Genomic DNA, 11,070 nt, shown 5'->3' with positions numbered 1-11,070 from the left:
ACTGATCGGCACCCCATACACGCGATCCGCCGGCTCTACAGCCGGCGGATCGCTTGTATGGTGACAGGCATCGCTGCCTGTTTTTAAATTTCGGCCATTTCCCGCTCGCGCGCGCCGCTCGGGGTGCGTGTCTGAGCGGACGTCTAAAGACGCCCGCTCAGATCTAGAGAGCTCGGGCCGGCCGTTTTTTTACTACGGCCGGCCCGGAGGTGGTTAAACCCCTGCCAGGTTATGTGTCCCTTTGGAGAGATTTCACTTCCTGTCCTGGAGGTACAACAGGAAAGAAGAGGAAATGCATACACGCAGAATTCCCCTTTGCGGACACGTTCATCATTGGTGACAACTTTAAAATGTTGGATTTCCCATTACTTTTAGACAATGGTCACCATGACAGATTGCTCCCTGTAGGGGATGTCTGAAATACATGTGAAGCCTCCCTAGGGCCACACAGGAGCCGTGAATTATGTATAACATGTATGTATAACCAATAGAGAGTGGTGAGGGATTGGAGTCCCTGTCAAGGATTTATTATTGTATCCTCTCCAGGTGACCACTGGACCACGGTTTTCCTGTGTTTTCTTGCCTAGTAACTAGCTTGCCATTGGCTAAAAATAATAATAATAAATACCCTTCTTTTGGGTCAGATTTGTGTTTAGGCTCCAATAAACTTCAAAGGGAGAGTTTAAAAAAAAAAAACACGTTTTCTTGGCTAGTAACTAGCATTCCATTCGTTTTTTTTATTAAAAAAAAAAAACGCTCAAGCCCAAACGTGCATAAAAATGCCTGTATAAATACTACAGGGAGGGCCTTCCAGAGTTAGGTGGTCTGGAGTGAGGAGTAAAGACGAACGCAGGGTTGCTCTGGTGATGCTTTTTATGGGCTAGCTAGTGGTAGTCATATGGGGTCAGGGGGTGGAGGGTAGTCCTGTGGGGTCAGGGGGTAGTATGAGTATATGATTATGCTGACATGAATGGTCAGGTTGCCATCAAAGCTATATTAGGAATTAGAGTCGAGACTCCCTACACCTGGGATGGCCAAACTGCGTCCCTCCAGCTGTGGTGGAACTACGAATCCCATGAGGCTTTGCAAGATTCTCACAGCCACAGACATGACTCCCGGAGAGAGATGCTTCATGGGATTTGTAGTTTCACCACAGCTGGAGGGCCGGAGTTTGGTCATCCCTGCCCTACACATATAAACTAAGATGAGAGACTCTAACTTCACTGTAAGCCAAGTATTTTGCACAGGGGACACAGATCTGTAAAGGACCAGCTGTGAACGGAAAATATTTATTATTTTATAATGATTATTATACCTGTTTGAAAAAAGTGTTTTTATTTTTGCCTGCCTCTTTTTCTTTTAAAGGGTAAGTGCACTTTAAAGAATAAGTGTTCTTCTTTGCACCCCCAGTTCCCCTCAACTTCCTCCCCCTCCACAGATCCGTACTTATTGGGATCCAAGGGCTGCTGCTCTGTTTGTTGACATCCAGAGCTGCAAGTCTCCCTCTCCTTGCCACAACCGTTTTCCCAAGTGGGATAGGGCCCCATAGATTGAGTTCATAATCTCTTTTTCTGCAGCCTCAGCACTCAATGAACAGGAAGCTTTCAGTACAGAGGCTTCCTGTTCATTCAGTCTGGAGATAGTAAATTTACTATCAGGCCAGTCATGAATGGACAGGAAGTCTCTGTACTGAGCCGCCTCCTGTTCATTCATAAAGTGAGCGGATCGTAAATATTTACTATGTCCCCATTCATAAATGAATAGGAAGTGATGTGTAACACTTACCTGCTCATTCATAACTGGGAATATAGTAAGCTTACTATGTCCTCAGTTATTTACAAACACTCATTGTCAGTGATCAGTATTGTGCTCCGTTTTCCATCCTGACTGCTCCGGCTGTCACAAAAGCCGAGCTCTCCTCCCGCACCGCCCCGCTCGGCCTCCTGGCAGCTTTTCTCCTCCCTGCTGGGTGTCAGCAGCTGGATCAGCTCTGTGACCCCTCCAGTCCCCGCTGCCTCTGCCGATACAAGTGGGGGAGAACAGCGGGAATCTGAGGGGACACAGAGCGAAGCTTGCAGCCAGCGACCAGCAGGGAGTAGAGAAGCTACGAATGCACTGCATTTTCATCTGTCTTTGTACTATCGCCATTTTGCCTATAGTACCATTTATGGCCGAAATTTTGGTGCATCCCTAATCCTAACCGATCCCACCCTTCCCCTGTTCATGTTTCCGAGAGCTCGGTTAGGTCAGCTTCAAGGAGCCAAATTAATATGTATACTTTGCCTTAAAGTGTACTTATCCTTTAAGTGTACATTCTGAAACCTGCTTAGCATTTTCATTGTTTTTGCTTATTATCCTTAATACATTTAAAATATATATATTCTTTTGTCTCTTTAGGGCCACTTTGCAATCATGGAATTTTAAGAAGAAGAAACGTCTTCAGAGCGGGGGGAGCTCCCCTCCCTCTGACCTAGCTGCCTCCTCTCTGCGTTGGACTCATGGCAGGAACTTAAAAACAGAGGACTGTAGCACATAGTTCTATTTTTGTATAGACGTTAAGGACAGCATTGGCTGGTTTACATTTGTACAAATATTTATTATTAATAATATAGTGCCAAAGGAGTTTTGACACTCACAAATGAAGGAGACAATGTTTGTTTTTCTGTTGTGTGGCTGATCTGTGCTTTTGGAATCTGCTAATATTTAAGTAGTTTTTCCCCCCTCCCCCCAAAAATGGATTTGGTATGGCCAGAATGTACGACACGGTGCCGCTCTCTGCAGCATGCTTTGGATGTGATCTCGGTAGTGACCCGGGGAAGTGAGCAGCAAATTAAGGCTTTCCTCTCCTCCTACTGCTGCAATGCCACTACATTAAAGGATGATTATGGGCGCAACGCTCTTCACATTGCCGCGTCCTGTGGAAAGAAAGAAGTGCTGGATTGGTTGGCGTCAAAAGGGGTGGACTTGTCGGTGAAAGACAAAGAATCTGGGTGGACAGCATTCCACAGAAGTATCTTTTATGGGCATATTCATTGTGCATTTTCTCTCTTAAAGGTAATGTAGTTCTCATAAACCGTTAGTCTCCATTCACATCTGTGTTTAAAGCAGGGGCGCACCGATAGTGTTTTTTCGGTATCAAGTACGAATACCGATATCTATCTTTCAGTACTTCCGCTAGCATGGAGCCGGCTTTCCGGGCAATCAAGAAGCCGAGCGGCGGATAATGGCACACCGCCCAGCTTTCTGATTGCTCGGGAAGCAGGCTCCATGGTAGCGGAAGTACTGTTATTGGTACTCGGTCTCGGTGATTACCGAAAGATGAATATCGGTACCTGTACTTCATATGAAAAAAACGTTATCGGTGCATCCCTACTTTAAACATACAGTTTTTTGCCAGCTCGATGCTGATTGGCCGGGAAGCCGGCTTCCCAGCCAATCAGCATTGAACCGGCTTTTTGGCTGGCTTGATGTTCATTGGCCAGGAAGCCAGCTTCCCAGCCAATCAGCATCGAGCCAGCTTCTTACTCGGGAAGCTCGGGGGCAGGTCATTGGCCGACTTCCTGATTGGCCGGGCAGCCGGCTATACAAATGATACCATTTGTATTATTAAATTGGACCTCATGTTATTACATTTCCTTTCGGTGTTGCTTTTAGCGTTCCGTCCGAAAACATGGAATGAGAGTGTTGATGGCAATGGCTAGACAATTCTTTATACAAGGGACCTATTATATTTATAGGGAACTTGTCCTAATCTTTCTAAACTGGATCAGCTGACGCTCCAGTCTAGGGCTGTCATCATTAATCTTGGGAGAGGTGCTACTTTTAGGGCAAGCATATCATCTTTGGACTATAGTTACTTCTGGGATTCGGGCTGCTCTGGATTGGAGCCTCATTTCAGAAAAGGGACATATGGATCTGACAGCCTTTAGTATTCTGTGGTGGATAACATGGTGTGAATTGTCACTTCATCTGATGTTTTGTCTACTTCCAGCTTGGGAGTAATCTGCACGTTCAGGATAAAGATGGATTTTCTCCCTTGGATCTTGTAATGAAAGACCGTCCTTCCCATGTTGTTTTTCAGAGCAGCGGTAGGTGTATCACTTTTTTTTTTGTTCTTCCTCGGAGACTAGTCAGCACCGACATAGTGTCAGGTGTTATCAACTTATGGTAAGAAAGTATAGAAAATAGCATTACATATAAATACTTGGTTTTCTAGATTTTTCTATTTTTTAATCTACGACCCACACTTGGTATTTATTACGTGCCTGAAGAGGGTAGTATTACTTCTGCAGAGTAAATCATTTATCTACCCATTGCTAATAGAGGAACCCTCTTTACATGCATCCCCTCATAAGCCATATTGTTATGCCGTTCCACCTGTTCTTAGTATAGCCAGGTTCTCTTGCCAGATAGTGCAGCCAGAATCCTAACAGCAGTACAGCTTGGGCAAGAATACTGTGTCCAAACACACCCACATTGTGCTGATTGGACACTGGAAGAGCAGCAGCATACTGTTGAGGTTATCATTCTGGTTATTCTACTTTCCTCTCTAGTCAACATGTTCCCTAACACTTGTGGTGCATACCGAAAAACCTGACTTCTGCATTGCTTACAGGGGAAGGCGGATAGTAACATTTTGGGTACCGTATTTGCCGGCGTATAAGACGACCCCCTACTTTTTGTGTTAAAATATAGGTTTTGGGCTATACTCGTCGTATAAGACGAGTATAGCCCAAAATAATGTTTAAATGCACCCACTAACATCCATGGCGGTATTCCCGAGTGTGGCTCGGGGTTAATTTTCAGTACCATAAGTGGTAACCCCGGGATTACAGTCTAGATCCCTGCAGCGTCCTCCATCTTCCGGGTTCCGTCCTTCAGCTACATACAGTATACCCGGCGTATAAGACGACTCCCGATTTTCGGGCAGTGTTTTTGGGTATAAAAACCAGTCTTATACGCCGGCATATACGGTACTAGGATTAGTTGTATGTAAAGGAAAACATTCTTAAAAAAGGCATGAAGATTGCAAATGCGTGTTGTATCACTTTCCTATTGATCCTTTTGCTTCAAAGTCGAGCTAAGCGGCATTAGAATTCTATTATAACATTTTTATGTTCATGGTTGGTGAAGTCTAATTGACGTTTGTTTGTTTTTTACTGTAGTGATGAGGATAAATAAAGGTGCAGACTGGGAAACTTTCTTGCCTCCTATGTGAACTAACAAAATTCTAACTATGAGGCCTTGTTCACACCAAGCTCGTTCCAGGAGCAGAGCAGTTACAGACCGGATGAAAACTGCGTCCAATGTATTCCAATGGTATTTTGGGCTCTAGTTCACACTGCAGCGTTCAGTTCCAGAGCATGTAAAAAAACTGCAGCAAGCCCTATTTTACCTGCTCTGGAACGCATGCAAATGCTTTAAAAACGCACTTAAAGCCCATTCTAACCAAAAACGACCCGGAACGCATAAAAAACGCGGCACAACCCACTGCACTGCGTGTACAGAAACACATGCAGATCTGGTCTGCACTTGGTGTGAACAAGCCCTCAACCACCATGTGATTTTTGCTTAGAAAAAAAATCATGCATATTGTAAAGCCCAGAAACCTGTTTAATACATCTGGTATTCCATTCAAGTAGCAGGTCTGGATGACATTTTTAAAGTTATATTAAAGTCAAAAGGTTTTTAAGCTCTTTTAAATGGTGATGAAATCACTTACAATGAATGCTTCTCCTTGATGTCTAAAAGTTTTATTTTACTGCATAATCAGCTGCTTTCTGAGCACTGTCCCTGCTATCATGTTTTTGGGTGGCTCATTTCCCTTGCAGGTTCCTATGGAGCCACCTTTGTGTGTGTGTGTTAGTAACAAGGCAAGACACTCTTCCATCCTTCCTTCTCCAAGCTAGTAGATGGACAGTTTCTGGAACCTGCTCTGTCCTTTGTGACCTCGTATTGGACAGGAAGTTCAGGAAATTGGATCTGAGAGAGTTGGAGCCAGCTGTTTAGGAACATAATAACAAAGAGCTTGGCCGAAAATTTAAGGAAATACTTTTCTGGGCAATGTATATTTGTTTGATCCTGGATTTAATATTGAAAAAAAAAATTGAAAATGTAATACTACTGTAATGGCTTTACAATTAAATTGACTCCGTGACACCGGAATAATATAATTTTGCCATACCTAATGCTAAAATGTTTTTTCTTTCCTAGATCCCACTGAAGTTTTCACGTGGGGAAATAATATTAATTTCACTTTGGGCCATGGAAGCCAACAAAGTAAACATCACCCAGAAGTAGTGGACATGTTTCCTCGCTCAGGCATATATATCAAACAGGTATCATTGATTATTAACATTAAATTCAAGCAATCGGTTATTTTTCACTTTTAATCTGCATTTCTGACTTGAAAGAAGTCTCCAGCGCAGACACCCCTGGGGACACCTTTGCCGTTACTTATTTTTAGCCACCACTACTGACAGGGAGGCAAAAAGCGTTGTTTGTATGATCTGTCGATTCAACAAATGGAATGTTTTTAAGTGATATATGTATTATAATTTGGTGCCTTTAAAGCCCCTATGTTTATATGTAGAGAGTGCTTCCTATAGACCAGGGGTAGTGAATTACATTTCAAGGAGATCCAGTGAATGTCATTTTATTGAGCCGAAGTCCGAGTTGCGTTCCAGACCAAATGGTCACGCAGTTCACGTTCGTGCCGTGCCCATATAGACTGCATCCTCAGCAACAGCTGCATTGCACAGCTGCTGGTGTGTGTTCCCAGGCACAGTGCGGATGTGCCCATCTAGGCGCATCACACTATTTGTTTTTTTTGCTTGATGTGAGCACCCACCCCCTTTTTTACATGCACATGCGTGCCTTACGTGCACGTGTTCACGGCAGGGTTGGTTTTAATTTATTTTTGATTATTTGTTACTTTTTTTTTATCACCTTTAAAAAAAAAAAAAAAAATTTCACTTAAATGTTGCTATCATAAAGGGGCTAACAAGGGGGGTGCACAGATATAAGGGCAGGCAGCACCATCATGGCTACTAGAAGTGATCTAGGTGGCTGTAAACCCGCCCAGATCACTTGTAGTTGTAGCAGCCGACCCTACCTGATGTCATTGGTTGCTAGGAAGCTAGCAGTCCTAGCAGCCAGTGACTGAAGCAGAGGGGCTTATGGCTGTCAGTGGAAGCAGCCAGTGTATCCACTGTTAGCCAGCCATAACCCAGCATAGCTCGGCAAACACGGTCCGCCATTTAGTGACACCTGCTATAGACCTCTGCTGTAGAGTGTTCTTCTATTGCTGCTGGGTTTTTCTTTGGATTGCCCACAAAAGTTGGGTGGATTTGGGTATTCTAGTGGTAACACATCACTGCTGGAGTCCCCAAGTGATAACCTGGAAAATGTGACATTTTAGTTCTGGACAGAGCTGGCCTTTCATTAAAGACTTAATGTAGAAATGAAAGGCTGGTATAAATGTAGTTTTGTTTGAGGTTACAGTCCTCAGCTTTGTAATTTTGTAATTCCTAATGATTTATTAATTCAGAAATATAACGTGGAATAAATTACAATCGGTCAAACCAGCGGAGTAATGTAATACAGGTTACCATGAATCCAGAATAACAGCTGTTTTTCATTTTTTTTCTAGATGGTACTTTGCAAGTTTCACTCAGTCTTCCTGTCTCAGAAAGGGCAGCTTTACACTTGTGGCCATGGTCAGGGTGGTCGGCTTGGTCACGGCGATGAACTCACATGTCTGGTATGTTTGCATATGTAACTCCATCAGGACCTAATAATGGTTGTAATAGGAAAAGCTGTGAAGATCATTGATCATTTAGAAGGATGAAAGAGATTTTTTCCTTAAGGATTACTCGGAGCATTTGAGTTTTTGAAAGAAGAACGCAACATCATGTTCTCCGTCATGAAGTCTTGGGAAATCTGAGGCACCGCCATGTAGGCATCAAATTTAACGTGTAGAATGGGGGGAAAGAAGGGTGACAATATGAAACAAGCTAGGATTGTCTAAGCCATCATTTGTATATCACTTGAACCAGTCTCCTCTTCTTTCTCTTTCTATCTATCTTTCTCTTTTATACATTAAATCACAATTACCTATTAATCGCTGAAAACTGCTTCCAACTGTTTCTGTTTAAACTTGACAGTATTTTAGCTTTTATTCTCGGTCTTCATAATATGTTCTACTTTTTTTTTTTCAAAGGACAACTTTCAGGAAAAATCTTTGGGGAGGAGATTGATATATAATAAAGTAGCACTAAAGCTTTAGTTTTTCTTCTTCAGATACATTCTGCTTGCCCTATTAATCACTTTCCAATGAATGATTCTTTCATAGAATGGCCATAAACACTCACATTTACTTCATGTGAATGGTGCAGCCTCCAGTTTCCTCTGTGCAGCTTCCAGGAGCTTCCTGTTTGGAGAGTGCGCTGTGATTCCCTCCTCGGGACTAGATGTCCCATAATTTCTTTAGCCGTCACGCATGTGCGCTTGCACCACCAACACTTCATTGCTATTCCTCTAGGCTGCCTGTGCATGTACGGTCAAGGCAGCGCCAGCCGGTATACCATCTGCGAGCACGTATGGGAACTCCGAGGAAACTCCATAGGAGCAAGGAGCCACCCTTACACTAGAAATCAAGGCCAGAGATGGGGTGATACTGGTGAAATGAGGAGACGGGAATAAAGAAGTTCATAAAAAGCAGCACACAATATAAGTCCTATGTTCAGCATCTCAATTAGCAAAAAATGAATTAGGATTTAATATCACTTTAATAAAGGATGGCAATTTAAATATTTTCCCAATACAGTTTATATTACAGTCTATTTTTTTTTATATGATCTGTGTATTAGCAGGCCTAGTATGTTATGGTCTCAGATGGTGAAACATATAATGTGGTAGAGGTCATATTGTTGCAGCTTGTATATGTTGGTGTTCTGAGACATTGATCTCTTTACAAGCTATATTTTACTATGCTATTGATGTGGTGTAAAGGTAACGCTCGCTAAATTCAGGGGTTAAACCCAAATGCAAATATTAAATATATTGCAGCTTACTAGTCCTTAAAGTGGACCTTTAGCCCCTTTCACTAAAATCACATCAGCATTCAGCTCTGCATGCTGATATGAAATCATCTTACACTCATTAGTTAAAAGATGTATTTTCCTTTTACATACAATTTGTTTTTTTTCCACTTCCTGATCCTCTTGGGCGTTAGTGATGTAGCACATGCCTAAGAGATGCATCCTGGGAAGGTTACATCAGCAGTGCATTGCTGGGAAACCTCATCTGTAAACTGCAAAATCTCACAAGATGTCAGGGAAAGGCATTTCCCCCTCCCCCCCCCTCAGATGATGTTCATGGTCACATGTCTTAGTCACATGTGCCAGAGCTCCAGGAAATAAAGGCATATGGATTAATCTGCCCTTAGTAAAAAGGGCCACCATGAGAAAACTGGGGAGGAAAAGGAAAAAAAAAAGGTATGCAAATAATAAAAAGACCGGCAATTATCTATAAATATCTACTTTCTTTCCTACATGTAGGGAAACTGTAATGTTTTTTGGACAATTTTACTTTAAAAGTTTTTATATGTAGTTTAAAGTGCAACTGAAGCCGTTTTTTTTTTAGTTTTGGATAGAGTGAAGAGGGATTAGAACATCTATCAAGTTTTTATTGCTGTCTGTGTCCATTAGTGAGATTCTCCCTTATTATCTGTTCTGGTTACCATTATCACTAAGGGTTCGTTCACACCATAGGGCAGTGCGTTCCGGTCAGAATCAGACCGGAACGCACTTCCCGCATTGAGGACGGCTCACCTTTTTGCCAGGCTCGAGGGGGAGTGGCAGGCCATTGAAGTGAATGGCACCATAGCCACGCCCTGCGGGCGCAATGCGATCGCTCGCACGGGATCGCAAGGCATACTGTGTCTGCAGTGCGGTCCGGTGTGATCAAAATACTGCTTGCAAAAAAGTGAGCCGGCTGCAATGCGGGCAGTGCGTTTCGGTCCGATTCTGACCGGAACACACTGCCCTATGGTGTGAACAAACCCTGAAAGTGAAAGAAAATTCCAAATTTTGTGTTGTCTCTAGAACAAGATTTGATGGGAAATTTTCCGGTGGGGACACTAGTTCTGGTGACCATTCTGAACACCAGGGATTTCCTCACGTTGGAGGGATTTTCTCTCATTTCTTATTGTGGCTATCAAACAGTGAAGTGATATCTCCCAAATGGGGCACAGATGGCAAAAAGCTGACAGGTTGTTATAACCCTCCCTTACTCTATCCAAAACCCCCAAAACTGTTTTGGATTAAATTTTACAGAAGCCTGATTAGGGCTTTAATATCAAGTGCTCTGCTTTTACGTTCCTATGTAATGGGCCTTTACAACTGTTTCCAGTTCAAAGGATAACCTTGGCTTACTCAAGCAATACAAGCTGAACTCATAGAGGCCATGTCTCTTTATTCTTCTTGTATATAATTAACACTCCTTTTGTATATTTTTTTTTTTTTCTTTCAAGGTACCAAGATTGGTGGAAGGTCTGACTGGTCACCCTTGTAGTCAGGTGGCTGCTGCCAAGGACCATACCGTAGTATTGACAGAGGATGGATTTGTGTACACATTTGGCTTAAACACTTTTCATCAACTAGGCATATTACCTCCCCCTTCAAGCTGTAATATTCCTAGACAGGTATGAGTACTTCTTTTGTAGGCATTGATTTGATCAATTGCTTACCATGTGGTGTGCCATGATAGTAACAGTGCGTCGAACAGTAACAGCAGTGTGATAATGCCAATAAGGCAATAAGGTAAGCCTTGGGTTAACAGATTTCAGGGTCAGCAGATTTTTTTTTGCACTCATCAAACAAATATCAAAAACGTTTTCAATGGCATATTTAACGGGCCAAAAAGGGAACAAATAAGCAAGTTCATTGTTATAGTTTACATCCACTTTAATGCTGAACACCAAGGAGTTTAGTTATGTATTCAGTAAAAAACATAAAAGGCATTTTTGAGTGTACCTGGGGTAATACTAGTGTTTTATTTGATTTCATT

The 11,070-nt window shown here is 42.6% G+C and overlaps 1 protein-coding gene across 1 annotated transcript in view; it reads left to right on the top strand.

The window, feature by feature from the left end:
• Positions 1-11,070, top strand: part of IBTK (inhibitor of Bruton tyrosine kinase) — a 72,850-nt gene that overhangs the window by 876 nt on the left and 60,904 nt on the right. Inside the window, exons 2-6 of the mRNA XM_018569573.1 lie at positions 2,398-3,054; positions 3,992-4,088; positions 6,214-6,338; positions 7,652-7,762; positions 10,535-10,705. Of these exons, the coding sequence (XP_018425075.1) occupies positions 2,734-3,054; positions 3,992-4,088; positions 6,214-6,338; positions 7,652-7,762; positions 10,535-10,705 (825 nt within the window). The 5' untranslated portion in view covers positions 2,398-2,733. The remainder of the gene's footprint in view (positions 1-2,397; positions 3,055-3,991; positions 4,089-6,213; positions 6,339-7,651; positions 7,763-10,534; positions 10,706-11,070) is intronic.

Source organism: Nanorana parkeri, unplaced genomic scaffold, assembly GCF_000935625.1.
Source record: "Nanorana parkeri isolate BGI_ZX_2015 unplaced genomic scaffold, ASM93562v1 scaffold1360, whole genome shotgun sequence".
In the NCBI taxonomy this organism is placed as follows: domain Eukaryota; kingdom Metazoa; phylum Chordata; class Amphibia; order Anura; family Dicroglossidae; genus Nanorana; species Nanorana parkeri.
The sequence above is the reverse complement of the archived record's forward strand: the minus strand, read 5'-3'. Positions and strand labels throughout refer to the sequence as shown.